This window comes from Coturnix japonica, chromosome 38 (genome assembly GCF_054131305.1).
Source record: "Coturnix japonica strain WE chromosome 38, WE-NBRP24, whole genome shotgun sequence".
In the NCBI taxonomy this organism is placed as follows: Eukaryota; Metazoa; Chordata; class Aves; order Galliformes; family Phasianidae; genus Coturnix; species Coturnix japonica.
Genome location: NC_140700.1, coordinates 4,232,403 through 4,257,240, shown reverse-complemented (window position 1 = coordinate 4,257,240; position 24,838 = coordinate 4,232,403). Strand labels below are relative to the sequence as shown.

The 24,838-nt window shown below is 50.0% G+C and overlaps 5 protein-coding genes across 7 annotated transcripts; 4 read left to right on the top strand and 1 right to left on the bottom strand.

Moving 5' to 3' along the window:
* CIMIP3 (ciliary microtubule inner protein 3) lies at positions 1–1,981 on the top strand. Its single transcript, XM_032449311.2, has 2 exons — positions 1–90; positions 1,580–1,981. The coding sequence occupies exon 2, from the start codon at positions 1,631–1,633 to the stop codon at positions 1,961–1,963; it is 333 nt and encodes a 110-aa protein (XP_032305202.2). The 5' UTR covers positions 1–90; positions 1,580–1,630; the 3' UTR covers positions 1,964–1,981.
* A 1,508-nt stretch (positions 1,982–3,489) lies between these two features.
* On the top strand, positions 3,490–6,392 carry GUCA1A (guanylate cyclase activator 1A). The gene is made up of 4 exons (XM_015885223.3): positions 3,490–3,780; positions 5,024–5,173; positions 5,723–5,813; positions 6,134–6,392. The coding sequence occupies exons 1-4, from the start codon at positions 3,583–3,585 to the stop codon at positions 6,292–6,294; spliced, it is 600 nt and encodes a 199-aa protein (XP_015740709.1). The 5' UTR covers positions 3,490–3,582; the 3' UTR covers positions 6,295–6,392.
* A 2,785-nt stretch (positions 6,393–9,177) lies between these two features.
* On the bottom strand, positions 9,178–13,893 carry GUCA1B (guanylate cyclase activator 1B). Its single transcript, XM_015885231.3, has 4 exons — positions 13,505–13,893; positions 12,709–12,858; positions 11,304–11,418; positions 9,178–10,741 (listed from the first exon to the last, which is right to left on the bottom strand). The coding sequence occupies exons 1-4, from the start codon at positions 13,706–13,708 to the stop codon at positions 10,614–10,616; spliced, it is 597 nt and encodes a 198-aa protein (XP_015740717.1). The 5' UTR covers positions 13,709–13,893; the 3' UTR covers positions 9,178–10,613.
* Positions 13,894–16,224: 2,331 nt separating this feature from the next.
* On the top strand, positions 16,225–23,184 carry IRF6 (interferon regulatory factor 6). Of its 3 annotated transcripts, none has more exons than XM_015885225.3 (9): positions 16,225–16,522; positions 16,609–16,757; positions 19,485–19,661; positions 20,270–20,474; positions 20,910–21,032; positions 21,138–21,284; positions 21,478–21,870; positions 22,248–22,366; positions 22,629–23,184. In XM_015885225.3, the coding sequence occupies exons 2-9, from the start codon at positions 16,731–16,733 to the stop codon at positions 22,848–22,850; spliced, it is 1,413 nt and encodes a 470-aa protein (XP_015740711.1). In that variant the 5' UTR covers positions 16,225–16,522; positions 16,609–16,730; the 3' UTR covers positions 22,851–23,184. The 3 variants fall into 3 exon arrangements, with proteins under 3 accessions (XP_015740711.1, XP_085382991.1, XP_015740712.1); XM_085526865.1 differs by having other exon boundaries at positions 16,340–16,522; positions 16,690–16,757; XM_015885226.3 differs by lacking the exons at positions 16,225–16,522; positions 16,609–16,757 and adding an exon at positions 17,096–17,266.
* A 141-nt stretch (positions 23,185–23,325) lies between these two features.
* Positions 23,326–24,594, top strand: C38H1orf74 (chromosome 38 C1orf74 homolog). Its single transcript, XM_015885227.3, has one exon. It carries the CDS (start codon positions 23,492–23,494, stop codon positions 24,317–24,319), a length of 828 nt encoding a protein of 275 aa, XP_015740713.3. The 5' UTR covers positions 23,326–23,491; the 3' UTR covers positions 24,320–24,594.
* Positions 24,595–24,838: the final 244 nt, after the last annotated feature.

Sequence of the window (24,838 nt, the reverse complement as noted above, 5' to 3'; positions counted from 1 at the left end):
CACATGTGCCAGTCCCTGTGCAGGGACACTGCCATCATCCCGGGGTAGGGCTGCTGCTGCCAGCGGGGGAGCCCGGCCAGGAATACTCCGGTAATTCAGCCTTGCCCTTGTGACCCCACCTGTGGGGATCTTCTCTGGGAGTCGACAGGCAATGCAGGGGGGATTAAAGGTCTCTAAATTCATGGCTGAACAAAATAGGATTGCACAGGACTCTTAATCTCTGCTAGAGCTCTGCCAGTGCCATAAATAGTGCCATGGACATGGAACTGGGGCTTCCCCTTTGATCACGTAAGCAGGTGCACCCACACCAGCATAAGGGATCTTTCAGTGCCTTGCAGGGTGAGGAGGAGGCCCCAAGGCAGGCGAACCCATGAGCAAAGCCCAGAATCCTGCCCATCACTGCCCTATAGCAGGGCGCGTGCAAGCCTTGCACATCTCAAAGGCATCTACATGACTTAGCAGTTAGGTTTTCTAAGCAGCCAAGGCCTTGCCCACACACCCCAAATGCACTGCCTTAATAATGCCTCCCTGCTGGGTGGGTGCAGTTGCAGCAGCTCAGTCGTGTGCATACTTGTCTGTTATCTGTCAAAGCACACAAGGCTAAGAGCTGCAATCATGCATGTGTGTGACTGTGATTGGTAGTGAGCAAATCTCAGAGTGTTTGGAGCAGGGATCCCCAAACCACAGTGCAAGCTCCACTCTTACATCTCCAAGACCCAAAGCCCCCATATTTTGTCTCCCATGGGAAGTGCTGGGAGTCAGGCTGTTTCCTTGCAAGAGGAACAGCAGAACTCCAGGAACCAGGCTGGATCTGGGAAATAAGTGACTAAAAGAGGTGATAAGCCTGGGGGAATCTCATCATTTCCCTATAAGACTGAGGGAGATGCCTATAAATGATTCACTGGTGTTCCCCTTGTAATTGGTTTAGCAGCCTCTGTTCAGAGCCAGATATGCAGAGCTGAAATAGAGCACCAAGTATAAGCCGAGGCGTCACGGAAACTGGGAAACCTCTTTACGTGGTTAAAAATAAATTCAGACAGCGAGGAGTTTATTTAGGACGCCCAGAAGTAAATAGGATAATTGCTGGGGGAAGAGCCAGTTTCCATCGGCACAGAGCTGCCATCAATGAAAACAAGATAACTGAGTCATGGTTAAATAACCATGGCAAAATAATTCTGCAGTCAGGCTCAGCCTTGGAGGGCTGTGCCTCCAGGCTGTGCTTGCGTGCAGCCATTGCTCACACTCCATTGCTCCTCATGTATCAGGCTGGGGGAAGCTGCTGCTGCTTGGTGGAGTCTTGACATGGTGTTGGAAGGAGTTCATATTGCTATTATTTATAGGTGTTAGACCCTAATTTGGGACCAGAGTTCTGCTGTGCCCAGCATCAAAGGGAAAAGCAATGTCTCCTGAGCAGCAGGGGATGAGCCCAAGTCCCTCAGTGTGCTTTGGCTTATGTTCATTCTGATTTTTGGCCCCTGGTAATCAATGATCACGTTGGGATGTTGAGCACTGCTGGGTGATGGGGGCAGTTGCAGTGTGTTTGTGCACTGCCAATGCATTTATCCAACTTTATCTTCAGGTGACTGAAACACCAGAAGGCCACAGCAAAGACCAGAAGACAGGAAAGGGAATGGGCGACCGCAAAGCAAAACAGGATGCTCCCCAAGCTCCACCCAACCCCAAGGGATCCCCAGCACAGCGCCGCACAGATCAGACCTTGGCCTCCCGCTTTGTTCCCGTTGTTGCCCACCCTGGGGGTCAGGACCCTGACTCCTTCAGGTTCTGCTTTTACACACGGCGTTGCTCCAACTCATACAGCCCTTTCTACACCTCACAGCGTCCGACCTGCGGGTACCACTTTCACTATGACACCGATCACACCAGGAAGGTGATGGACATCCAGACTGCTAACCTTGCGAAGTGGGGACCCAAGCCAACTCAAAGCCCCAGGGCAAAGAAATAAACCCAAGCAATGAGAGCAGCAGTTGGTGTTCCTCCTGCTTCCCACCCAAAAGCATAGATAGAAGTGACATGGAGCCAGGGGATGGGTAGCAGGGCCATGGCTCTGCTCACAAAGTGTTGTTCCCAATGGCTGGTACATCTCTGTGCTGCTCTCCCAGAGGCACAGGCAGCATCCCAGCCTCATATTCCAGGAGCAGTGTTAGCAAAGCCTCTGGAAACCATTGGTGAGCTCACACTCACCCATAGCACACAACTCTGCCTCTGTTAATGGGCACTCAGAGACTGCAAGGACCTGTTGCACTTTGGGGCTGCCCCAAAGAGGCTCCCTCTGCCACTGGGCACAGCAGGAGCTGAGCCGGCCACTGGCAGGAGCAGGATTAGTACATCCAATTACAGTTCCTCGATCTAATTCCTTTTTCATAACTGTTTTATGCTTATGTAATTCCACCTACCAGAGCAGACTTACTCCTGATCTACTTCAATGCAGGCTCAGCATCAGGCTTTGTCTTAAGGCTGTGATCTAAAGGCAGAGGTGCTATGGGATAGGCAATTCCACTATAACAGTGTTATCAGAGGGCCCATGCCACAGCCTCAGGATATGCCCTTCAATCTCCCAGTCCTCCTCTGGGTGCTGTGAAGGTGGCTGTGGGGCACACAGCAGTACAGGGGCTTCCATGCGGCTGCATGGCAGCTGTATTCACACTTAGTTACACTTCGCCATCCAAAGGAATGATGTTGCTTGTGTCCATCTCAGCTCACTGAATATACCCTAACAGAGCATCCCTGATAGGAGCCAAAATGGAAATTTCCCTCTCTAAATTTCATACTGATTTGAATTAGAGATGCTGTGGATGTCCCATCCATCCCTGGAGGTGTTCAAGGCTGGATGGGGCCCTGGGCAGCCTGGTCAAGTATTAAATGTGGAGGTTGATGACCCTGCCTGTGGTGGTGAGGATTGAAGCTTCATGATCTTGGAGGTCCCTTCCAACCAAGGCCATTCTGTGATTCCCACCTGGGTATCCTCCAATAGAGTAAGGCTGAGGAAGAGCAATAGGGTGACACCACCACCAGAACATCTGAGTGCTTTTCTCTCTCTTTCTCTGACACTGATTTTGGTGCAAAAGCTGTTGATCGTATGAGCCCTCAGAAAACTGTAAGTGAAGTGGATTAGGAGCTTACACCGTCATGGAGCAAATTCAGCCCTCCTAATCTTCTGCTGGGCTATAATCTGCAAGACATTCCCATTTTACCTCCTTACTATTTTAAACCTGAATGCTTAATGCTCCTGGTGGGGGTCCATCCTGCTCCTCATTGGCTGAAGAAGGATTTGCTGCTACTTAAATGGCACCCTCTGCTCTGTGTCTTTGTGCTTTTTGCTTGTCGTGCTTTTACATTTGCTTGGAGAGAAAGAAAGGAACCTGTGTCCATCACCACCACTGCTGGACTGGGATCAGCACGAGGCACTTTAAAGGTGAGAAGGAGAACTTCAAAGCTCTAAAACTTCAGAACTCATCCATCAACCTGAGAACTCATCCATTGACTCAGAACTCATCCATTGACTCAGAACTCAGCCACCAACCTCCAGTTTTGGCTGCAAAGTGACCATCGCTCTGTGTGGAGATGGGGAACATGGATGGGAAAGCAGTGGAGGAGCTGAGTGCCACCGAGTGCCACCAGTGGTACAAGAAGTTCATGACGGAGTGCCCCTCAGGCCAGCTCACCCTCTATGAGTTCAAACAGTTTTTTGGCTTGAAAAACCTCAGCCCGTCAGCGAACAAATACGTTGAGCAAATGTTTGAGACGTTTGACTTTAATAAGGTAAATATTGTCCTTCCCACTCTGCTCTGCGTGTTGGCTGCGTTCTGTTCCATGTGCGGTCGCGGGTGTTGCCAATGTAGGTGTGTGTCTGCAATGCATGGCCTGAATGTCTGCAGCCTCATAGATTGTAAAATAATAATGCAATGTGAAGAAATGCAATAGGGCATCAGTCAGCAGAGCTTCCTCACTTGCTGGAAGAGGCTCTCCAAGGACTGATATTGATATTTCCCTTTGAATTCGAAGTAATTAGAATTGTAGGGTTTTATTGGGCACTCTGTGATCCCTTTAGTGCCCTCAAAGCCTCGATGTTGTGATAGTAGGGAACAAAGCAGTGTGCAATAGGAGAGCAGGTGCTGTGCTCCTGCAAAAGCCCAGCATGGCACAAGCAATGCTTTGCAGCACAGCTTGGCTGTGTTTTCCTGTTGTTATGAGTTGCAAATGGATTGCAATGACATTGATTTTGTTGCATGTGCTCTGCACTACCTGGTAAGGAGCTGCTATTTGCTTGCAGGGCCTGAGCAACAGTGAGATGAGGAACATGCTTTGTGCTTAGTGGGCTTAATCCCACTGAAGTAATACAATTTAGGCTATAAATCCTCTGAGTCTTTTGCTTATGGCCAGGCCCTTCCTTTGCTCACTGCCCGGTGTTTGACTCTGTGCCTGGAAAAGGAATCGATGCTCAGGAGATCCCTGCTGGGAAGGGCTCAGCAGCGATTTGCACTTAATCCAGCAGTGCAGCAGAGCAGATGATCCCTTCTGGAAGCTGCCCCATGGGACAGCCCAGGGTTTTTGTTCATTGACAAAGCACCACTTTACTCTTTCCAGAAGACTTTCCATGGTCTTGTGGCACGTACCATTTTCCATTGAAGTTATTTGGATGTGGTACCACATCCATTGAATCACTCTGCATTTCAGCAGACTTCCCATACACAGGCTGCTGGCAATGCAGCACACACCAGGACAGCTCTGCATTGCCATGGGTCCCTCCTGGGTTCATTTCTCCCATGGAGTTTTGCAGACAAAGCTCTTGACAGCAGAGAGAAGCTGTTATGTATGTGCAGAGAGCACAGCATTGGGTGATCCATCATAAGCCTGCTCCTCTTTGACCTCTGAATTACTGCTGCTCTGCGTAGCGAGGTTCCTTTTAGCATGGGGAGATTTGAGGCTCGTTAATCCCTCATCAGGTACATGCGTCAAGTTTGCTCATTATGGCTCTGTATAGATTAAATCCTTCTGCTTCTAGGATGGTTACATAGATTTCATGGAATATGTGGCAGCCCTGAGCTTGGTCCTGAAAGGCAAAGTGGATCAGAAGCTGCGGTGGTATTTCAAACTCTATGATGTAGATGGGAATGGCTGCATTGACCGGGGAGAATTGCTAAACATCATCAAAGTGAGTGGGCTCTGCTTTTCCTGCTTCTTCCACACGCAAGATTTATTAGGCATGGGTGGAGAGAGGCTGCAATGGGAACATCCCAACCTGACAGACAACACCCTGTAAATCAGCAGGCACTGCCCAGTGCTCCACAGAGCACACTAGGACCTGTCTCATCCTAACCCTAACCCAACCCTAATCCTACCTCAGCTCTAACCCTCCCCCTGTCCTTAGGCCCCAGCACAGTGCACAGTGAGCCCCTTGTGATGGCACGCTGTATGAACACGGCCAATGCAGCCTGGGCTGAGATAAGCACTTGAATTTAATCTAAGGATTTTCAGAGGTGAAGGGCTCCTGGCTTATCCCAGCATGCCCACTTAAGCTTTTAATGCATTGAGTGCAATTCAAAGTGATTTTAATCCCCATTATTTTAGGAAGGACTTACTTGTCCCTTTCAGAACCCAAATGTCCGGTAAAAAGGGCAGCCCCTCATATCACTGAGCCCCTTGTAGCAATACAGAAGCCTGCACAGCACTCAATACCTTTCCCTGTATCCCTTCTTTCCAGGCCATCCGAGCCATCAACCGCTGCAACGAAGCCATGACAGCTGAGGAGTTCACAAACATGGTGTTCGATAAAATTGATATCAATGGGGATGGTAAGGAAGTTTCCCATGCAATACTAAGCTCTGCCCTCACCCTCTCCTTCCCTTCAGCCCAATTTGCTGGAGTAATTCTGGGTGTTGGGTGCCCCAGAGCATTGGAAGAGGGGAAGGTTTGGCTCTGGCTGCCCTTCCATAAGTCCCTGTGGGCTCCAGGGGACACTGCAGTGTGGGGCTGAGCTGCAGTGGGGCTGGGCAGTGTGCTATGGTTCAGTCTGTGTTATTGCCCCTGGGCTGGTGTGGGGGCTGTGGGTGGAGGGTGATGGCTGCAGGGCATAATGAGCCCTAACGAAGCCCTTCTGGCTGTGTGTTCACAGGTGAGCTCTCACTGGAGGAGTTCATGGAGGGTGTCCAAAAGGACGAGGTGCTGCTCGACATCCTCACACGCAGCCTGGACCTGACACACATAGTGAAATTAATCCAGAACGATGGGAAGAACCCACACGCCACGGAGGAGGCAGAGGAGGCTGCCCAGTAAACTCCAGGACACGTCCCCTCAAACTTTTCTTCCCCCTTCCTTTGCGTTATTGACACAAAATGGGCTGTGACTGCTGGAGCTGGGGACTGTCCCAGAGCCACAATGATGCTGTGACAAGGCACTGGGTACCAATGAGCACAAGGACTGATGTCCCCTCTGAACACTTCGCCCTGTTGACACACAGCACTGGGGGGGGGGAGCCTCTGGTGCCTCTGAAATCACTGCTGTGTAGGGGTGTGCAGAGCCCCATATCTGTGGGCAGGGAGAGCTGCAGCACACAGGGCTCGGTTACACTACATTAAAGCAGTCAGAGCTCTCACCAAGCCAGTGGCCAATGCCAGCACCCACATAACATATCTAGGTGAGAGCTCAGCTCATATGAGGACTCCACTTCTCAGTGGGACCTCAGTGGGGTCCAGAGCTGCTGCAAGCAGGGATAGGGCACATGTCTGTCTGTGGAAACCCCAGCTGGTCTTTTGCATGGGGAGAATGGCCCTTCAAAGAGCAGAGCAGTGTTTGCTTGTGCCCCCAAAGCAGATCTGAGGCATCTCTTTCCATGTATATTTTCAGAGTATTCTCAGTGTTTTCCCCAAAAGCAAATGGCTTTGGTCTCACGTTCTTTCATTTGTTGCTATTACGTTAGTGATAACATGAGACCAAAACATCTCTTAGTTATGAAAAGGAGAGAGGTGAACGCAGTGGCTTTTCTTTTGTTTTAAAGCATTCAGAACACAGAATGGTGCCTTTTTTCTAACAGCAGTCAGAACTTGAAGCGTATGCTCATACCTGCAACAGTCACAATGTCAGTAACCCCAGAGGGACCATGTTGGGAATTCTCCTGCATGTCTCATCACCCATCCATCAAACAAACCCTTGCTATGCTCTGTGGCACCCTCTGCTTTCTGCTCCACAGGGCAGCGATGGTCTCCATGCAGTTGGGTGTGCTGCAGAGATGGGCTCCACAAACACCCCAGCTGTGGGGAGCAGGCAGCCCCAGCACCCAACAGCACAGCGGGCACGAGCACCATCCCCCATGCACCCACCCAACCCTCCCTGCAGCTCCCTGGAGTTTCCTCATCTACTGGGAGCCGATTTCAGCACGATGAGGCAATGCAGGGTACAAGGAAGGAGCTCTTGCCCGCCTGAAGGACTTTGTTGTGTATCTCTGGATGCTTTGCAATTCACAAGAGACTTTTTGGTCCATTTTTTTTTCCTGCTCGTGTATCTCATGCTGAGGCACCGTACCTGGAAGCTTTTGTACTTCCGACCTTATAGTGAATTAATAAATCATTTCACCTGGTGCTTTTCTCTTTCTATCCATTACTCCTGCTTCCAGCAGAACAGGTTAACCTTCTGACACAAGCTCTGACACAACCTTTGCTTTTGTTACGTCCTTCTGTAAGAACACACAAGCCAGGAGGGAGCCCTGGTTTCTCACAGTGGGCTCTGCCAGCTGCTTTCTCCTTGTTTCATTCTGTCTCCATCCTGCCCCTGTCTGCTGCCCAGAGAGATGCACTGTGCCCCCATGTTGCTGAAGAAGCCCCAGCACACCCAATTTCAGTGCCATAGGAATCCCTAAAGACAAAGCTCCTGTAAAAGGGCCGTCTGAGAAACCCATCCAGCACCTGGCACTGCTCCCAGGAGGGTGATTTTTCAGCTTCGATGAAAACAAAGTAAAGAGAATGAAAATCTAATGTTGTGACTCCCTAATCGTGCAGAATTGGTTCATTTTTCTTTTCCAAATGGCAGCAGCTGTGCTGGAGCCACAGACGTGCTGTCAGTGATGCCAATAGGGAGCGATGTGCAGCACAACCCCTGCACTGAGTGTAGGATCTGGGGAGCAGGGGGTGCACCCATGGGGCTGCTGGAGCCCTGAGCTGCCCATTGCTTCTCAACACAGCACTGCCAAGGGGTTCTCAGCTGCTCTGGGGATGAGCTGCACACAGATGGGCCTCACCTCCCAGGATGTGGACGCAGACAAATAAAGAGTGTGGCTAAGCACAGTGTAACCACACTCTGTCTTATCTTCATGATTTAGGCTGCTCAGAGCTGCACTCATTCCCTCCCATAGCATTTGGGGATGCATCGCTCCCCATTCACAGCCCCTCATCCTGTCACCTGCAGCCGCCTCACCTCCAGCTTCCCAACCTGCTTATTTCACCTTCAATCCCAGCCAGCTCCGCCTGCATCAAACCTCAGAGCTGACAGTAAGGAGCTCAGAAAATCAGATGGCATTTGCTCTCTCCAAGCCATCCTGTTTCCCCATTTAGACCAACAAGAAATCCGATCAACCAAATCCAATTCCAGCTGGGCCGCGAGTCTGGAAAATGGATTATGCAGAATGTTTGACTTCAGTACCTTGATGTAAGTGTGAGCTGAGTTTGGGAGGAGATCAAAGCAGTTTATACCTGTGGATTTATAAAGGCGACTGAGACCAAAGCACCTTGTGGCTCCTTGACAAAAGATCACAAGATTGGGAAGAGATTTTCCACCAAGCTCAAGCGCTGCTGTTGTCCCCATTGATGCCAGCATCCTGCAGCTGAGTCCCAGATGCTTTATTGGTTCCTTCCTGAGCCCTCACAGGGATGAACCAGAGGCCATTTCACTGCTGCACCTTCAGCTCACGGTACTGTTGGCAGTTCTGTTTCTGTTTCCATTCAGAAAAGGAGCATTGGTCACACACATAGCAGCCAAAGAGAACTCCGTTCCTGCTCTGTGTCTGCAACATCACCCCTACTTCTGCCTCACCCAGCTCAGCTGCAGCCATTCACTCCCATTACTTCCCTTAAATGCATTTTATCAGCCCTAAACACCAGAATGGTGGTCAGCCACTCGAGTCCTCAAGCTTCATTAACAATAAATAACTGCTGCAAACCAGCTTTTAACAAACCGACCTTTATTAAGCGCACGGTATAAAACTCCTGGCACCGTCTGCTTGGTGTTAGGATGCCCTCTACCACCCCAACACAGAGATGCAGCTCCACTGGGGAGCAGGGCACCAAAACCCACAGCAGTTTGGTTTAAACCGCGGTGTGAAGCTACAGTAACTCCAGAACCATTTGGGTTAAGAACTACGAGAAGCAGAAACGGAGCATCACGTTGCCTGAGATGCTGGAAATGGGAGGGTTTGATTTGGATTCTGCCATGGGAATGTCTGTCCAAGAGGCTGAAAAATCAGCAAAGTGAATCATTGTCTCCCACATCAGCTGGAAGGGAGATGTTTATTTCAGGTGGGGAAACTATTGACTTGAATGAGCCTTGAACGCTTCCTCGCAGCAACACAAGAGAGGAGTCTAATCTGCTGTGATAAGCAGGCATGCCATGAGTGAGAACATTATTTACAGAGAGCTCTTAGAAAGGCTGTTTCAATGTGGAAATGGATGTGCATTCAGTCTCCAGCACTGACTGTGCCCTACCCTAAACACTTCCTCCTATTAATGGGCTTAAACATTGGTTAAGTGGACTAAACTGCAAGCCAGCAAAGTGGTCACCTGGTGAGAGGTTCTACTGTCATGATTAAAGGCCACAAAAAACCCAAAGAGAGATTGCCAGCTTCTTCATGGATGTGGCTCAGCTCAGTGATCCCAAGGGAAAAGTAAAACAGGAAAGCTCATGTTATTTTGCAGGTGAAAATAAATCCAAGGGAAGCAAACCCAAGAACGAGGCTGACTCAAATTCTTTCATACAGGTATGTAGGAATACGGGTCAGCTGTAAGAACAGCAAGAGCTCAACCTCCAAGCTGTGCTGATTTTCTTGATTTTCTTTCTTGCTTAACACTGAGTATAAACCTTATAATCTACAATACATTGGTGTTCAATCACCTCACGTTATTATTAGTATAATCCACTAAATATGCCTTATGTGTCATAACAGTATTCCAGATGGTACAGACTGTCATCAGAGCACCCCTATTGCCATTGCTTTTGGATTAGCATCTGTTATATCAGTGATGCAGATGCTGCCCTGCACAGAGATGGCACTGCCACATAGGACTCCTCACTTCCCTGCTCTGTTGGCTGGACCAGATGCTGCCCAGGTCCTGCTCCACTCCACCATGGAAAGTTTGCTCCTCGGGGTGTAACCAAAACCCAGATTGGCATTGTGTACACAGAGAGACTTATTCATGGGCCAAAAATAGTCTCTGGGTCCCAGGAGTCCTCGCAGCACATGGGTTTAGATTGAGATATGGCTTCTTTAGACGCTGCAGTTTTCATCTGGATGCTGAGATTGCATTGACAAGGAAAGCCACTACACCCTGGAGTAAGAGCCACAGCCACAGTCTGCATCACATCTTCAGCCATATCAAAACTGGGCTCCCTCAAAACAAAGCACTTTTCCGCCTCTGCTCTGTGATCCATCCCCCGGGGTTTACATCCATCTGCAACATCTTCATCACCCACTTGTCCTTCCTGGCCCCATCGATGAACTCATCCAGGGACAGCTGCCCTGTGTGGGAGGTGAGGAGGACGGGATGGGGAGACAAAACAGGACAGATCAGACACAAGAAAAGGACAACAGGAAGTGAAAACCACCTCCTATGTTTTCCCCATACAAACTCTATAGACCAGCTGGATAAAAAAGGCTGATAACGGGGCTGTAACCCCATCCATTCATTCATTCCATCCCCCCCCCATCCCTTCAGCTAGTGTGCAATGTCACATTAGCTCACACAGCTGTGCCAGGATCACAAGCACACCCTGCAGGCACCATTGGGCTGCAGTTTATAGGCTGGGATGCACTCTGTGGCTGCTGTGGGCTCTTAGAGAATGGTTCTGGTGCAACATACAGACAGAACAGTGATATTTTACATTACAATTAGAACAGATTTCCTCCTGTTGCACCAAGCTGCTCTCAGCTCTGACCATGAACAGACCAGATCCAAACGCAACTTGTCTGAGTAATGCCATCATTCTAAGTGATTTCTTGATAAACACAATTAAAACCAGCCTGCCCAGCAGAGATAACTTTTCATTATGCATGAATGCAATCTGAGCCATCAGTTCCTTACCATCCCCATTCTCATCCACCAGCTGAAATATCCTGTCCACAACCTCCTCCGGTGTGAGCAGCGGGGTTCTCTCCTCCACCTCTGATCGACACACCTTCTTCAGCTTATAGATGGACTGAAAGGGAGTTCACAAGTCAGAAAAAGAGTCTTGGAAAATGAAGAGCAGTGATGAAATTCATTGTTTTATCAGCCTTTCTACAAAGGCTGCAGCTCTAACTTCCTTTGAGAGAGATCCACCTCTGACCTTAAGCTCGAACACACCAGGGATTGCTTTATCTGTGCCTTGAGGCTGTTTACTCCCCTCTCAGAACCTGGTCAAGACCTCAGAGATCCTTTGCAAGGAACAAGGCAAGAGTTTCAGATGGGAAAACCTGGCTCTCCAATACAGCTTCTTCCTAAGGTCTGAGCAGAGCAGATCCAAGGCCAGACTCACCTACACTTCCCAGCCCCCCCCCCAAGCTCCTGCCTGAGCTGCCACCCCCAACCTGCAGCAGCACATACCCTGACCCCTAACTCCTGCTCCACTTTGTCATTAGGAAATAGCATTTTCCACCTCCTCCTGACATACCAGCCACCTGCTCACCATTATCTCTTCTCATTAGGCTGAAGAGTTTTGTCTGATGTCTTCCCAGAGAGGGGATTAGCGAGGTCCTAACACAGCTCTGGCCAATTCCAGTCTGACCTCAAAACCATAATTGAACCTGCCCAGGTCCAGCTTCCAGATGCTCCCTACCTGCTCCTGGCCCTGCAGGTGATGCACTGGTTGCTATTTCCCAACTGCTGGCCATCCAAAGGACCTGCTTTCCACAGCTGATTTCTTTTGGTATTGCATTTAGCCCCAAATCCTAAAATATCATACAAGCATCAGTTGAACCTCACAAATATGGCCATGAAAGGGTAAAGCTGTGACTGGGATGCACCCTCAGGGATTTACTTGAAGTTAAAGGCCAGTTACCTGTGTCTGCCTGCTAACCCACATGCCTCCTCACACACCTTCGCATTTCACTAATTAAAACTAAGCACGGAACAGAAACCCAGAAAGGACTAATTACAAATGGGATTTCTCTGCTAGTTTGTGCCTCCCAGCTTGTTCTCAGCTGCTGTGCAGTGAGGAAGCCTGGCTGCTGGGAGGAGCGGGGCTGGAACAATCTCCCCTTGGCCAGGACAGCGGGTTCTGATGTAAAACACCCAACAGAAAGATGTGAGCTGAGATCCAGAGCCCACAGCGCTGCTGTTCTCACCGCTGGGCTCCACCAACCCTCTGACCCCTTCACCAAGATCAGGCACTGCCGCTTTGCTGCCCCACAGCTGCCTTGAAACCCAGCTGTCAGAAAACCTGAGAGCATCACGATGTTGCTAAAGAGCTGTGATTGCTGAAATGAGCAATGAGGCAATGCTGACTTACCTCAACAATTTCTAGCAGCTCAGGTTTGTCTATGCAGCCGTTCCCATCCTTGTCATACACTTTGAACGTCCACCTCAGCTTGTGCTCCAGTTTTCCCCGTAAAACAAGATTCAAGGCAGCCACGTACTCCAGAAAATCAATGGTGTTATCCTGCAGGAAAAGAGGAGAGTCTCACTGATGCTTAACTAGGCATGACTGATAGAAAACAGCTTACAAAACCTCAGTGCAGAACTGACAAACAGGGCTGTATGGGCTGAGCGTATCTGTGCTGCTTTGAATATAATCAAGAGCTCCAGACTGTCAAGCATCCCTTACCCATTTCAAGATGAGAAGGGCAAGCATATCACACTTCTGTTAATATTACTCCCTTTTGCATTAATACATGAGAACGTATAAACTGCCACTATACCAGACAGCCTGCTTGCCCAGGAGCCCTGGGGAAAGCACCCCAGGAAAGGGTGCCTCCTTCTCCCTACAGCAAAGGGAGTCCAAACCAGAAGGTCTGAACTGGCCGGCTTTCCTTTGCTTCTGATGATGACCATTCAGTAATAGTGTCACAAATACAACTACCTACACTTAAACCTTTCAATCCATCTACAAACATTCCAATAAGGATGTTTTGCCTTGTGTAGGTTTGTGAGGCCATCCCAGCCTACGCAGAGCGCTGCATTACGTGCCCCTTCTGTCCCATTAGAGCACCATGACATGGGTGGGAGCTGCACCAGAAGACCTGCATCTTGCAAGAGGAAAGGTGCTGATCAGTGGCCAACCAGCATAAGAACTCCTCTCCACTTACCCCATTCTTATCAAAAGCTCTGAACATGTTTTCAATGTACTCTGCTGCTTCGTGGTTATCCTGGACTCCAAAGAACCTCTTGAATTCGTGCATGAAGAGGGTTCCACTGGGACATTCAACCACAAACTTCTTATACCATTCCTGCAGTTCAGCAACATCGATCTCTGTCTGTTCCCCCTCAGCGTTGGTAAACTGCTGTCCCATTTTGCTCCTTAAAGTGGGAAGAAGAGAAAAATCCAAAGTCCTTTGGCTTGAACGGTCCTTTACAACACCTTTAGTTTTCCTTTCCCTTGCTGTTCCGTGCCTCTGTTTGATGTGAATATTGTTCCTTTGTGTTGCTGTTGTCTCTTAATTTCTCCTTCCCCAGGCTGTGCCCACCTCCCCAGCTACGTGTGCTCGCTCGGTGCTCACAGAGCTGTTCTCTGTGCTGGGGCAGAGCAGCATGTGGCAGCAGACACGTATAAAAATAACTAAGATCATTAGGAGATTCCCACCCATGAGCCACAGAGACCTTCAGATGTTCTGGGCCGTGCCCTATTTAGAAGCAGCCTGAAGAGGCTGCAGGGTCCTCCTGCACATAAGCACTCACAGCTCTGTTCACTTCACTGTGTTTTTCATTACAAAGAAGGATCCTAAGCTCCCTCCCATCAGCTTTCCTAATGAAGGCACATAGTGCCTGTTTGCAGGGAATTCTCCAGCTTTCCAGTGAAATCAGGCAAGTGAATGAGAAACCTTAAGAGCAAACCCTGATAAAATACGTACAGCTCCACTCACACGAGAGAAGCTGCTGATGTTAATGGGACAGCTGATATATAAAGTTCATTGAATGCCTACTCCAGGCTTAACTCTATACCAAGTGATAAAGAACTGAGGCAGACATTCCTATTTCTCTCCATGATGGACATTTTCAATGAAAAGCAACACGTCTTTTATTTCCTTCCTATATAGAAAAGTGTGTTTTTAAAACCTGAGGCTTCTTCATTCCTCTTCCATGTGTTTTCCTGTTGAAGCATTTCTGCTTGCCATGTCTGTCTATAATACTGGCCTCCTTCAGCTCCATAGAAGCCTGGTATAGGGTTAGTCACAGCCACCTGCTGTCAAAAACCCCCTTCCCATCACTGTTCCCTATTCCTACTGGGGCTACCAGCCCTGATCCTCATCATCCCAGGTGTTTTGAAACCGACCACTTATCTGTGTCAGCTGGAAACAAATGACCTGTAGCTAAAAATGTGCCTGAGCCAGGCTGATAGCAAGATAGGATCCTCCTTTTAAGAGGATTGGAGTAACGTTAATAAGAAACAATAGACTCCCCATTATAACAATATTAAAGACCATCAGGGTTTAAGCTGTTCTTTTTTGGAAGCAGATTGGCTTGGGAAGAAGAGTTTCTAATATGGAAAAACAGAGGTCAACAGTCAGTCTAAAGTTTGCTGCTGTGGGAGTATTTTGTGTCTGCAGTGGGAATGGGGCTTCCTCTTAATCTGCTTACAGCTGGCAGTGAGCTGCAGTAGCTGTGTGTGTGAATGTGGAAGTTCCTATGTGTGTGTATGCACAGATCTGCAGAAGTAGAGTGCAGCTGCACCTAGAATACAATGGGGTTACTAAGATTAATCCTTCCCTTTACAAATGCTGTGGACAAGTTTCACCCCTATGAATTAGAGATAACTCATTGGTAATGGAGCAGTGTGACAATGGATCACTGGATCCATCCATCAGCGCTCACCATTCAGCCAGACCTGCAGGAAAGCACCTTTGCCAACCAAATGTTATGGTGGTATTTCATTTGTTCTATTCCCCATTCCATTTACTGCATGGAGCTTTTTCAACTGATATAACCTTGATTCATTTCACTTGGCACCTTGTGAGGGCACGGCTCTATCTGGGTCACAGAGCCTGCAAGAAGCAGAGCTGCTTCTGCTGGGAAACGAGTTGGGGGGGCTCTACGTGGCCTTGCAGCACATTGAAGGGCTCTGCACCATTTTGTGCAGCACTCCTGTAAGCAGCTGCATGCTGGAATGCGAGTGCTGAGAGTGCATAACAAGACTGTGCATGCCTGGGACAGTATGCTGCCTCATTGCATAATTGTGTTTTGCCTTATGGGAACTTAGCAATCTGTTCCCAGGACAGAAAATGGCTCCTCATTGTTTCGATGACTACAAGCTTTTCTAGCCAGGAACGGGAGACCGAAAGAGACCCAGGCTACAAAGTCTGCCTGGTGCTGCTGCTTGTACCAGGGCATGCGATCGGGTTAATACAAGATGTGACTTTGGTATTGAAATGAAATCTCATCTCTCCTGGTATGAGAATTGCTCTGCAGACACTCTTGCTGCCCAAAGCATCCGCTCTGTAGGTTACAGACACAAACACTGCTCTCTGGTCAGCAGCACATCACTTTGTGAAGGCCAGTTTATCAACCAACAGAGTTCTCTGAATGCCTCAAGAAATAGATGCAGGTCACGTAATAAAGAACCTGGTTCTATTTGGCTCCTTGAAGGGTTCAGATCAATGCTTTATAGGGTGATACCTGCTAAGAAAATATCACATCAGAATGAGCAATTTTGGTGATGAGTTGCAAAGGGGGAATATCTGATTACACATCCCCACAGCACTTCCCATGTGGCTGAAACACTGCAGAGTTTCCCTGCCGACAGCATGGAAAAAGACTCGGCTCCTTTCCCATCAGTTCTCCAGCACAACGTGCTGCCACATGCTGCAGCATTGCCCTGGAGGAACTTGGGGAACAGAGCCCTGCAGAGCTCTGTGTTGTGTGCCTGGCAGCTGCAGCCCGGTGTCCGAGTGACTCTTTGCAGTCACTCATATTGGCCATTGCATCACCCCCATCCCTGGAGGCATTTGAGGCCAGGCTGGATGAGGCTCTGGGCAGCCTGGTCTGGTGGTTGGTGACCCTGAACACAGCAGGGGGTTGGAACCAGATGATCACTGCGGTCCTTTTCATGAAGGTTCTCAGCATTCTGCATATAGAATTCCTAAATCGTGGTGTAGCACTGAGCTCTGGGGGTAGGTTAGGCTTCCCAAAGCCAGGATTCAACGCTGTCCACTGTGTTCCGTGATGGAGGAGGGGAAATTCCCACCGTCTTTTCTAGTTCATTGAAACTGAATGGGGAAGCATTATGCGATCTCCTGAAACCAAGATTCACCACTGAGTCACGGCTCCCCACCTACAGGGAAAAGAAATGAAAGGCGAACGAGAGGCGAGACCGGCGGGATGCTGAGGGATGCCGCAGGCAGCGAGGTGGGTGAGAGCGGGGACGGGCGCTAATCCGAGCTGGCTTTTAGTTTTGCCTTAGAACGTAATGGGTGGATTTGCTGGGCCAAATGGGTTATGAAGTGGGGGAGAAGAGTAGATAATAATAATAATAATTATTATTATTATTTAAAAAGAAGGAATTCATTTCGTTTTTAAAAACGCCACTAGAAGAAGAACAGAAAGAAAGAAAATAGAAAGGAGAGCGCTCAAACCCCCGGGGCTGCCCCCACCCGTGGGGACGGAGCTCAGCGCAGCGGAGCCGCCCCACGGCCGTGGGCGGAGCGGGACGGACGGTGTCGCGGCTGCGCCCGTCGCACCTGAGCAGGTGAGGGCGGAGCTGTAGCCGTGTGTGCGCCGCCGTCGCTCTCCCCTTCTCCCCTCCAGCCGCCCCGCCCCGCCGCTGAGCCCACGCTCGGGCCCTGCGGGGCGGCGGAGAGCTCCGGGGCGAGGAGCGGACCCTGCCTCGGTGCGGCACCTCCAGGCGGAGCGGAGCGGTGAGTGGAGCGGGGACTGGAGTGCGGGGGGGCCCGACGGTGCGGGGCCGCCCTCGGGGAGCGCTCGGTGCGGGGTCGGGGTGCGGGGTCGCGTCGGAGCTGGAAGGCGGCCGATGGGGAGAGGAGTCGGCTCAGTGGGAGGCAGCGCTCCTGCGGGTTTCCTGCCGGGAGGTGCCCGGCCCGTTCCGGGCTGCGAGGGGAGGGAACTGCCCGGCCTGGGGAAGCACAAAAGTGTCCGTTTATTGCCTTCTGTATCTGCTTGCACGGGTCGTGCCGCCGTTAGCCTTAGGCGATGTCTTTCAAGTGGGCAGAAGCGAAGCCCAGAGGCAGGACGGGGTGGATCTCGTCCCCCCGTGCCGCGATAGCTGCTCCCATAGCGCAGCTATGAGACCAAGCACCTGGGAGGCCCCTTCCCTCGAACCATGCAGTGGGAATCGCGAGGGTTAATCGTGCTCAAAGGGTTAATGGACTCACCGAAGGGATGGGAGGGGGACTGTGGGGCTTTGGGGAAATAGTGATGTCCAAAGCTCTGAAATGTGGGAGCCACAGGTTCCCCGTGTGTGGGGGGTGATGGAGTGTCATCTAACTGGATGAAAGTTCAGTGTGTTTGTAGGTGGGAATGCTGATACTGAGGGTTGAGCTGCTTGCCTTTGGGAAAGAAAACATAATAATAATCCACCAGACGCACGAGAATGTCATCAAACAAAGGTAACAAGCAAGGAATGAGGTGGCAGCCCGTGGTACTACAAAGCTGCACCCAGAGAACGCCTCTTCCTTCCTTGGAGGCGCTGTGAGCAGGTTGGGAAGGTGCTGAGTGTTGGCGGTGCTGGCAGAGCCTGAAAGTGCTGGGAAAACCCGTGGGCTGCGACGCTATGGGGAGAGGTGTGAACGAGGGAGGCAGGAGGAGCATCCTTCGGCTCCGGGTCAGGGCAGAAAGCCCCGTGTTCCCCAAGCAGCGTGGTGGTATCCAGATGTGCTGTTATGCTGGCTGACAGCTGTGCTGAGAGTCACCGTGTTCGACTGTGTCTGGCTCTGACTTTCATTGCTGGGCTGTGAGATGGCTGTTCATCCTCCAGCCCCATGAGCTCTTGCTGGGTAATGTCTTGCCCTCGCAGCACTCAGTGGTCGTGGATTCGTGGGCTGGAAGTTGAAGGCTGTGAGGGGCTGAGTCACTGTCTGCTGCAATGGATTCAAGTTGGTTTGCTCTCGTAGTGTGTCAACAAAGTCATCGGTGATAAAAGGTCATAAAGCATTGTAACGTCTGCTATTGACAGAGGCTGGTTGTCATCCAGGGGACAATTTGATCCCAATGGTGCAGTGCCAACGCGCCGTGCACATGATGATTTGTTTTCTATGAGAGGCAGGCATGACTTTTTCTCTGTGCTGTATGGGTTTCTATTCCATCTTGGCCTTGCAGCCGGATGAAGAAGAATATTGCTGGTTACAAATGTAGCAGCAACACGATACTACTCGATACTACTTAACACATCCAATTTGTAGCTTAACTGCAGTTTTGTTTTCTTAAGAAACCATTAAGGCAGCATTACTTGACTTCTAACATGAGCGTGGACTTGCAGTTCATACCCTCCTGAATAAACATCACAGCACAGGTCAGCACCTTGCAGTGATGTTTGCAGATGATTCTCCTGCATTGAGGAACTTAAGGAAAGGCATGAAATGACTTCCTGGAGGAAAGCCCATCTCTTATAAAGCAGTCACCTCCACACGGATGATTCCCTATACCTCAGTTGGGGCAAGAACTTCAGATTTGGCATATTTGCTTTGTATTTCAAAGGCAAGACTGACAGGGCTGAAGCAAAACTAGGTGAGAGAGTCCCATTCAGTGAGGGATACATGGAGGCCTCTGGAATTCCTATGTCAGTTCTTGCTGTGGCTTGCTGGTGGCTTTATCTCCTGTACAGAGTTTCCAGCTTGGGCTTGGCTGGGTCTCACCCTTCCCATTTAACATGAATAACACACATCTCTACTTACTGGAATTATTTACCAAGTTGTTGTTCTAGAGATACTTATAGTCCCTGCTTAGTGCAGCTCCTCCTGTAGAGCAGTTGCTAAGTCTGAGTTAGTTATTGCACACCTAAATCACAACTGATAGCAGCAGCACCTCATAGGGTGCTCCTTCACGAAGCTCACTTTGTAAACAAGAGGAATCTCATCTAACCTGCTGCAGTTGGTCTGCTATCACCTCTGTCTTTCATAGACGATGGCGTTACACCCGCGCAGAGTGCGCCTGAAGCCGTGGCTCGTGGCCCAGGTGGACAGTGGGATGTACCCCGGCCTCATCTGGTTAAACCGAGAAGCCAAGAGGTTCCAGATCCCTTGGAAGCACGCAACCCGACACAGCCCACAGCACGAGGAGGAGAACACCATCTTCAAGGTGAGGGAGGGAGAAGCTTGGCTACACAGAGACAAAGGGCTGGATTGTTGTCCCCAGAGCTCTATAGGAGTTTCAGTAACAGTTTCCAGGTGCGTTTTGTTCTCTTTCTTGGCTCTCTGAAATGCCACTCTGTGCACCTGGATGCCAAGCTTGGCACTGTGCTGGAAAGGTGTACAGTTCTTTAACCCTTTCAGACCATGAGAGGTCTGATGTGTGGTTGCATGGTCAGCGGGTGACTGATGCTCTGATGTTGGTGCCTGGGGCTGCTCTGCTCCACTGTAACCAAATCCATCCCCTGCACAGGAGATGCTTCCAGGAATGGTTTCTAGTATCACAGCTGAGGCACACAGAGACTCAGTGCACAATCCTATGTGGCCAGTGCTTTACTTATACATTCAGAGCATGCATCTTCATATACATTTATTCTTTTCCTTCTAATAGGAAAAGCTATTAAGGAGGGAGTATCCACTGCTGTTATCAGAAGAGCTGCGGTTAAGGCTTCTGAAAGGGAGGGTTTTCACACTAAATTTGTTTCTAAGCTTTATTTCTGGTCAAATTGGCTCTGTTGTGAGGGCTGGACTGAGCACAGTGCTGTACTTTGTCCCCAGGCATGGGCTGTGGAAACAGGAAAGTACCAGGAAGGAGTGGATGAACCAGACCCTGCAAAATGGAAAGCCCAGCTGCGATGTGCTCTTAACAAAAGCCGGGAATTTAATTTGATGTATGATGGCACCAAGGAGGTGCCCATGAATCCCGTGAAAATTTATGAAGTGTGCGATATCCCGCAGTCCCAGGGATCAATCATTAATCCAGGTGAGGGCCTTGCTGGCACAAGAGCTGGTTACTGAGCAGGCGTTTGTCCAATGCGTGCACCTTTCCCTGCGTGGCATTAACTCCCGAGCTGCCTTTGTGTGCAGTGCCTGGCAGCTGCTGTGAGCCCAGCTGCACCTAAAGAGGACTTTGAGCCATAATATGCCTGTACTGAAATTAATAGATCTTCACACAGCTGCATGCTTTCTGCTAAAAAAGCAATCCAGTGTTACTGATAGTTTCTGTACTCTCAGCTTTCTGAAAGCAGGTATTAAGCTGAAAATATTGTACGGGTGAGGTTTTATTCTTCTAACTTATAATCAGAAATAAACTTCTGATATTGTGCAAAGCCAATATGAAAACTATATATATATTCTCTCAAGAAATGCACTGCAGTGTTTCAAACCACTTGTCTACTCAATCTATGCTTGTTTGCAGGGTCTACTGGCTCAGCTCCATGGGATGAGAAGGAAAATGATCTTGATGAGGATGAAGAGGAAGAATTGAATCCATCTCAGCATGTCCCTATTCAAGAGACGTTTCCATTTCTTAATATCAATGGTTGGTGCCATAGTCTGTAATGTAATAGTGAAGTTATTTGCTTGTATATTGGTGCATGCTTAAAATTAAGGCTTGGCTTAGGAAAGAGTCAATTCCCTTCTGTAGATTCTCCAATGGCTCCAGCCAGTGCAGAGAACTGCAGCCCTGAAGCTGTGTGGCCAAAGAACGAACCTTTGGATATGGAGATGCCCCCGACTGCTCTGCAGCATGACTTCTTCAGCAGCCCGGAGCTCTGGATCAGCTCTCTTCCAAGTACGTTCATGGGTTTGTAGTGCTTCTGTCATTGCACTTAAAAAGTCAAAACCATTTTTTAATCCTTTTTGTTTGTTAGCATCTGTGCATAGATAAAAGATCCCTGCAATCCCAGCTTGGATTGCATGATATGTCTCTACTGCTGATGTATGTGCAGAGGTCCAGGAAAAGCACTACTGACAGTTTCTCTCAGTGACAGACCTAGAAATCAAGTTTGAATATCGAGGAAAGGAGACTGGGCAGACGACAACGGTGAGCAACCCGCAGGGATGCAGGCTGTTCTACGGAGAGCTGGGTCCTATGCCAGACCAGGAAGAGCTCTTCGGGCCGATTAATTTGGAGCAAGTAAGGTTTCCAGGAACAGAGCAAATCACCAATGAAAAGCAAAAGATCTTCACCAGTCGGCTGCTGGATGTTATGGACAGGGGACTGATCCTGGAGGTCAGTGGCCATGCCATCTACGCTGTGCGGCTCTGCCAGTGCAAGGTGTACTGGTCCGGTCCCTGTGCACCTTCTGCCACTACACCAAATCTGATTGAGAGGCAAAAGAAAGTCAAACTCTTCTGTTTGGAAACGTTCCTAAGTGGTAGGTAGCTTCTGCTTCTGGAGGGTAACTTTGGAACCTGGTGTGATATTACTGGAAAGGGTGGTCTGTCCTGGGGGTTGGCTTGGATGCATTGATTGGTTTGTATATTCATGGAACATAAGTAGTTGTCCTTGCTTCCTCTGACCTCTGTGGAGTGGCTGGGCACTCATTTAATGCTCTGAGAGCTACTGGTGGGTTTGCTTTTAGAGGAAGCTTTTCTGTATTCAAGAAACAGGCTGTAATTGTGGATATGTAAGAAGCAGCACTGGCAAGGGACAGTGCATAGTTGAGACCTGGCACAATGTAATGGGGTGGGACACGGTAAGTGCTACTGTCCAAAAGGTGGAAAACCTACAGCCTTCTGCTTTTCTTCTTAGAGCTGATTGCCCACCAGAAAGGACAGATTGAGAAACAGCCACCATTTGAGATCTATTTCTGTTTTGGGGAAGAGTGGCCTGATGGAAAGCCTCGGGAGAGAAAGCTGATCGTGGTTCAGGTAGGAATGAAGGCCTTGGGGTGACATGCGATAGCCCTGCTGCGGCAATGTACTGGCTCTAGATTGATACCCACAAGAATAGGAGAACTGTTCTTCTCTGCTGTGAACACTGGCAGGGGGAAACCCCAACAGGGCTGCTGGATTTTGTCACAGCAAATGTGTGCCAAACAGCATTGAGCTGTGAATTTGCTTTCAGTGTCTGTGGAAATTATCCTGCTGTACGGTGTGATGCCTAGGCTGAAATGATGGATTTCTTCAACAGGTCATCCCCGTTGTGGCCCGGATGATATATGAGATGTTTTCTGGTGACTTCACGCGCTCTTTTGACAGCGGCAGTGTGCGGCTCCAGATCTCTACTCCTGACATCAAGGACAACATTGTAGCTCACCTGAAGCAGCTGTACCGCCTGTTGCAAACCCATCAGGAAGGGTGGCCAATGCAGGCCCCAACCATGCATATGGCACAGCCACTGCCTGCACAGTGACAGGCACTTGGTCCCCCCTTCCTTGTATATACAAGACAACTCTGACAAGTGCCTTGCCTGAACCTGAACAGAATCTGTAAATCTGGTTTTCTGATTGAATTTCCACAGTCTCATGGTGCTTTTATTTGGGGAGTGTTATAAATAAAGGAAATAAGGAATGCTTCTTTGCTCCGTCACTGTTTTTAGCTGCTTGCTTAACCTTACCGCTATGTATAAATCAGATTTTTAATCCTGTAATATTTTTTTAAACCAAACACTGACATCCTGTATATAAACACTTGATCAGGAGAGATTAAAAAATAACCTGTACTCTATTAAAATTGTCTTAACGTTATCTCGTCTTATTTTATTTCTCTTTAACCAGTCTGTGGCTGCAGGCTCTCAGGCCGGCTGTTTTTTCCATTATGCTTTCTATTTCGTATCTATTTCCACACTTGAGTTTAGAACAACTCCGAAAGACAGAGGGAGCTGCTGTGACTGCTACGCCTTATTTCGTGTTCGGGATTACGAGGCAGCAGCTCCGCCTCACTGAGGCCGGCCCCGCCGCCATAGGCCGCTCCGCCCCAGTGTTGCGTAGCGCTGTGGCCGGGCCGGAAGCCGTGGGCGCCGGGTGCGCCGCTACTCTAGGCCGAGGCCTGGCTATGGGCCCTGCAGGCCGCGACGAGGCTCAGCGTGCCCTGCCCGCCCCACAGCTGGTGGCGGCGGCTCGGGAGGCGCTGGGGGCCGGGTCTAAGCGGAGGCTGGCGGCTGCCCGTGCCCTGCAGCTGGCTGGAGAGGTGCTGGCGGTGGCTGTGGGGCTGAAGCCTGCCTTGCTATACGACTACGGGGCAGCAGGACCCGCTGAGCTGCGGAGCTACGTGGAGCAGTTGCAGGAGGCTGGGCTGGGCCTGTGCCGCCTGCACCTGCTGGGTATGGAGGGTGAGGTGTTGCTGCTGCACCCAGGCCGTGCTCGTCGACATCTAGAAGCCGCACTCCATGCCCACCCTGCACCGTTCATGGATGTGGCAGCAACGCGGTCCAGTCCTGCACTCTGCGGCCCAGCTGAGGCTGCAGCCATCAGGCGTCACCTCGAGGCCCTCCTGGCCCACCTCATGGCTGCGGAGGAGGCTGCCAACAGCCCTGTGTCCTGTAGTGAGGTCGTGGCCACGGGCTGGAATCTTTGCACTGTGTTTGGGGTGCTGCTGGGTTATCCAGCAGCCTACACCTTCCCAGTGGAGGAGGGTGCTGAGAACTGCCTGGCGCTGACACCACTCAGGGTGTTCACAGTCCACGCTTCCTGCCCTAGGATACAGGGAGGGCTTCGGGTGCAGATCTATTCCTTCAGTATCCCTGAGAGCCTCTGCATGGAGCTGAAGGAGGTGTTGGACGCCTGGAGCAAAGAGCTGAGGGATGACTTCAGTGCACAGAGTGACTTCATCGATCTCTGCATTTCCAGCGAGGTGGTGTCGCTGCCAGCAGTTGCCTTGTGACAAACAGACAGACAAACACTGGCTTTTCACCCTGTTCCTCACATGCCTCAGGGAGTGAGGTGGGGAACCCACTTTAGAGAGGCCCCGAGCACCAACCAGATGCATTCGGGCCTGACCGCTCAGGCCAGGTGTGGATCAAGTCCATGCAAGTCCCAAGTATGTGGATAAACACACAGAGCAGCTCCGCAGCCTGGATCCTGACTGTGGAGTGTGTTATTGGGTGTATTTATTTGCTGTGAACGACTGAGGATTAATAAAGAAATGCTAACGCGGCAGTATTCTTAGTTTGTGAAGTTTGTTGTAGGCTCTTTACTGTGCGTGTGATGTGGTGTCACGCCTCGTGTCTGAGCCCACACTTAGCAAAGGACAAGCACTGCCATAAAGCCTGCATAGCTCTGATGGGTGGAAAAACATGGCTCTGTCAAATTAACGTGGTGCTGAGCATGAGAGAGAAGCAGACATGGCTGAGGGTGTTTGGCCACGAGACAAGCTGAGCTGGGCAGTTGGTGCTCAGGTTGG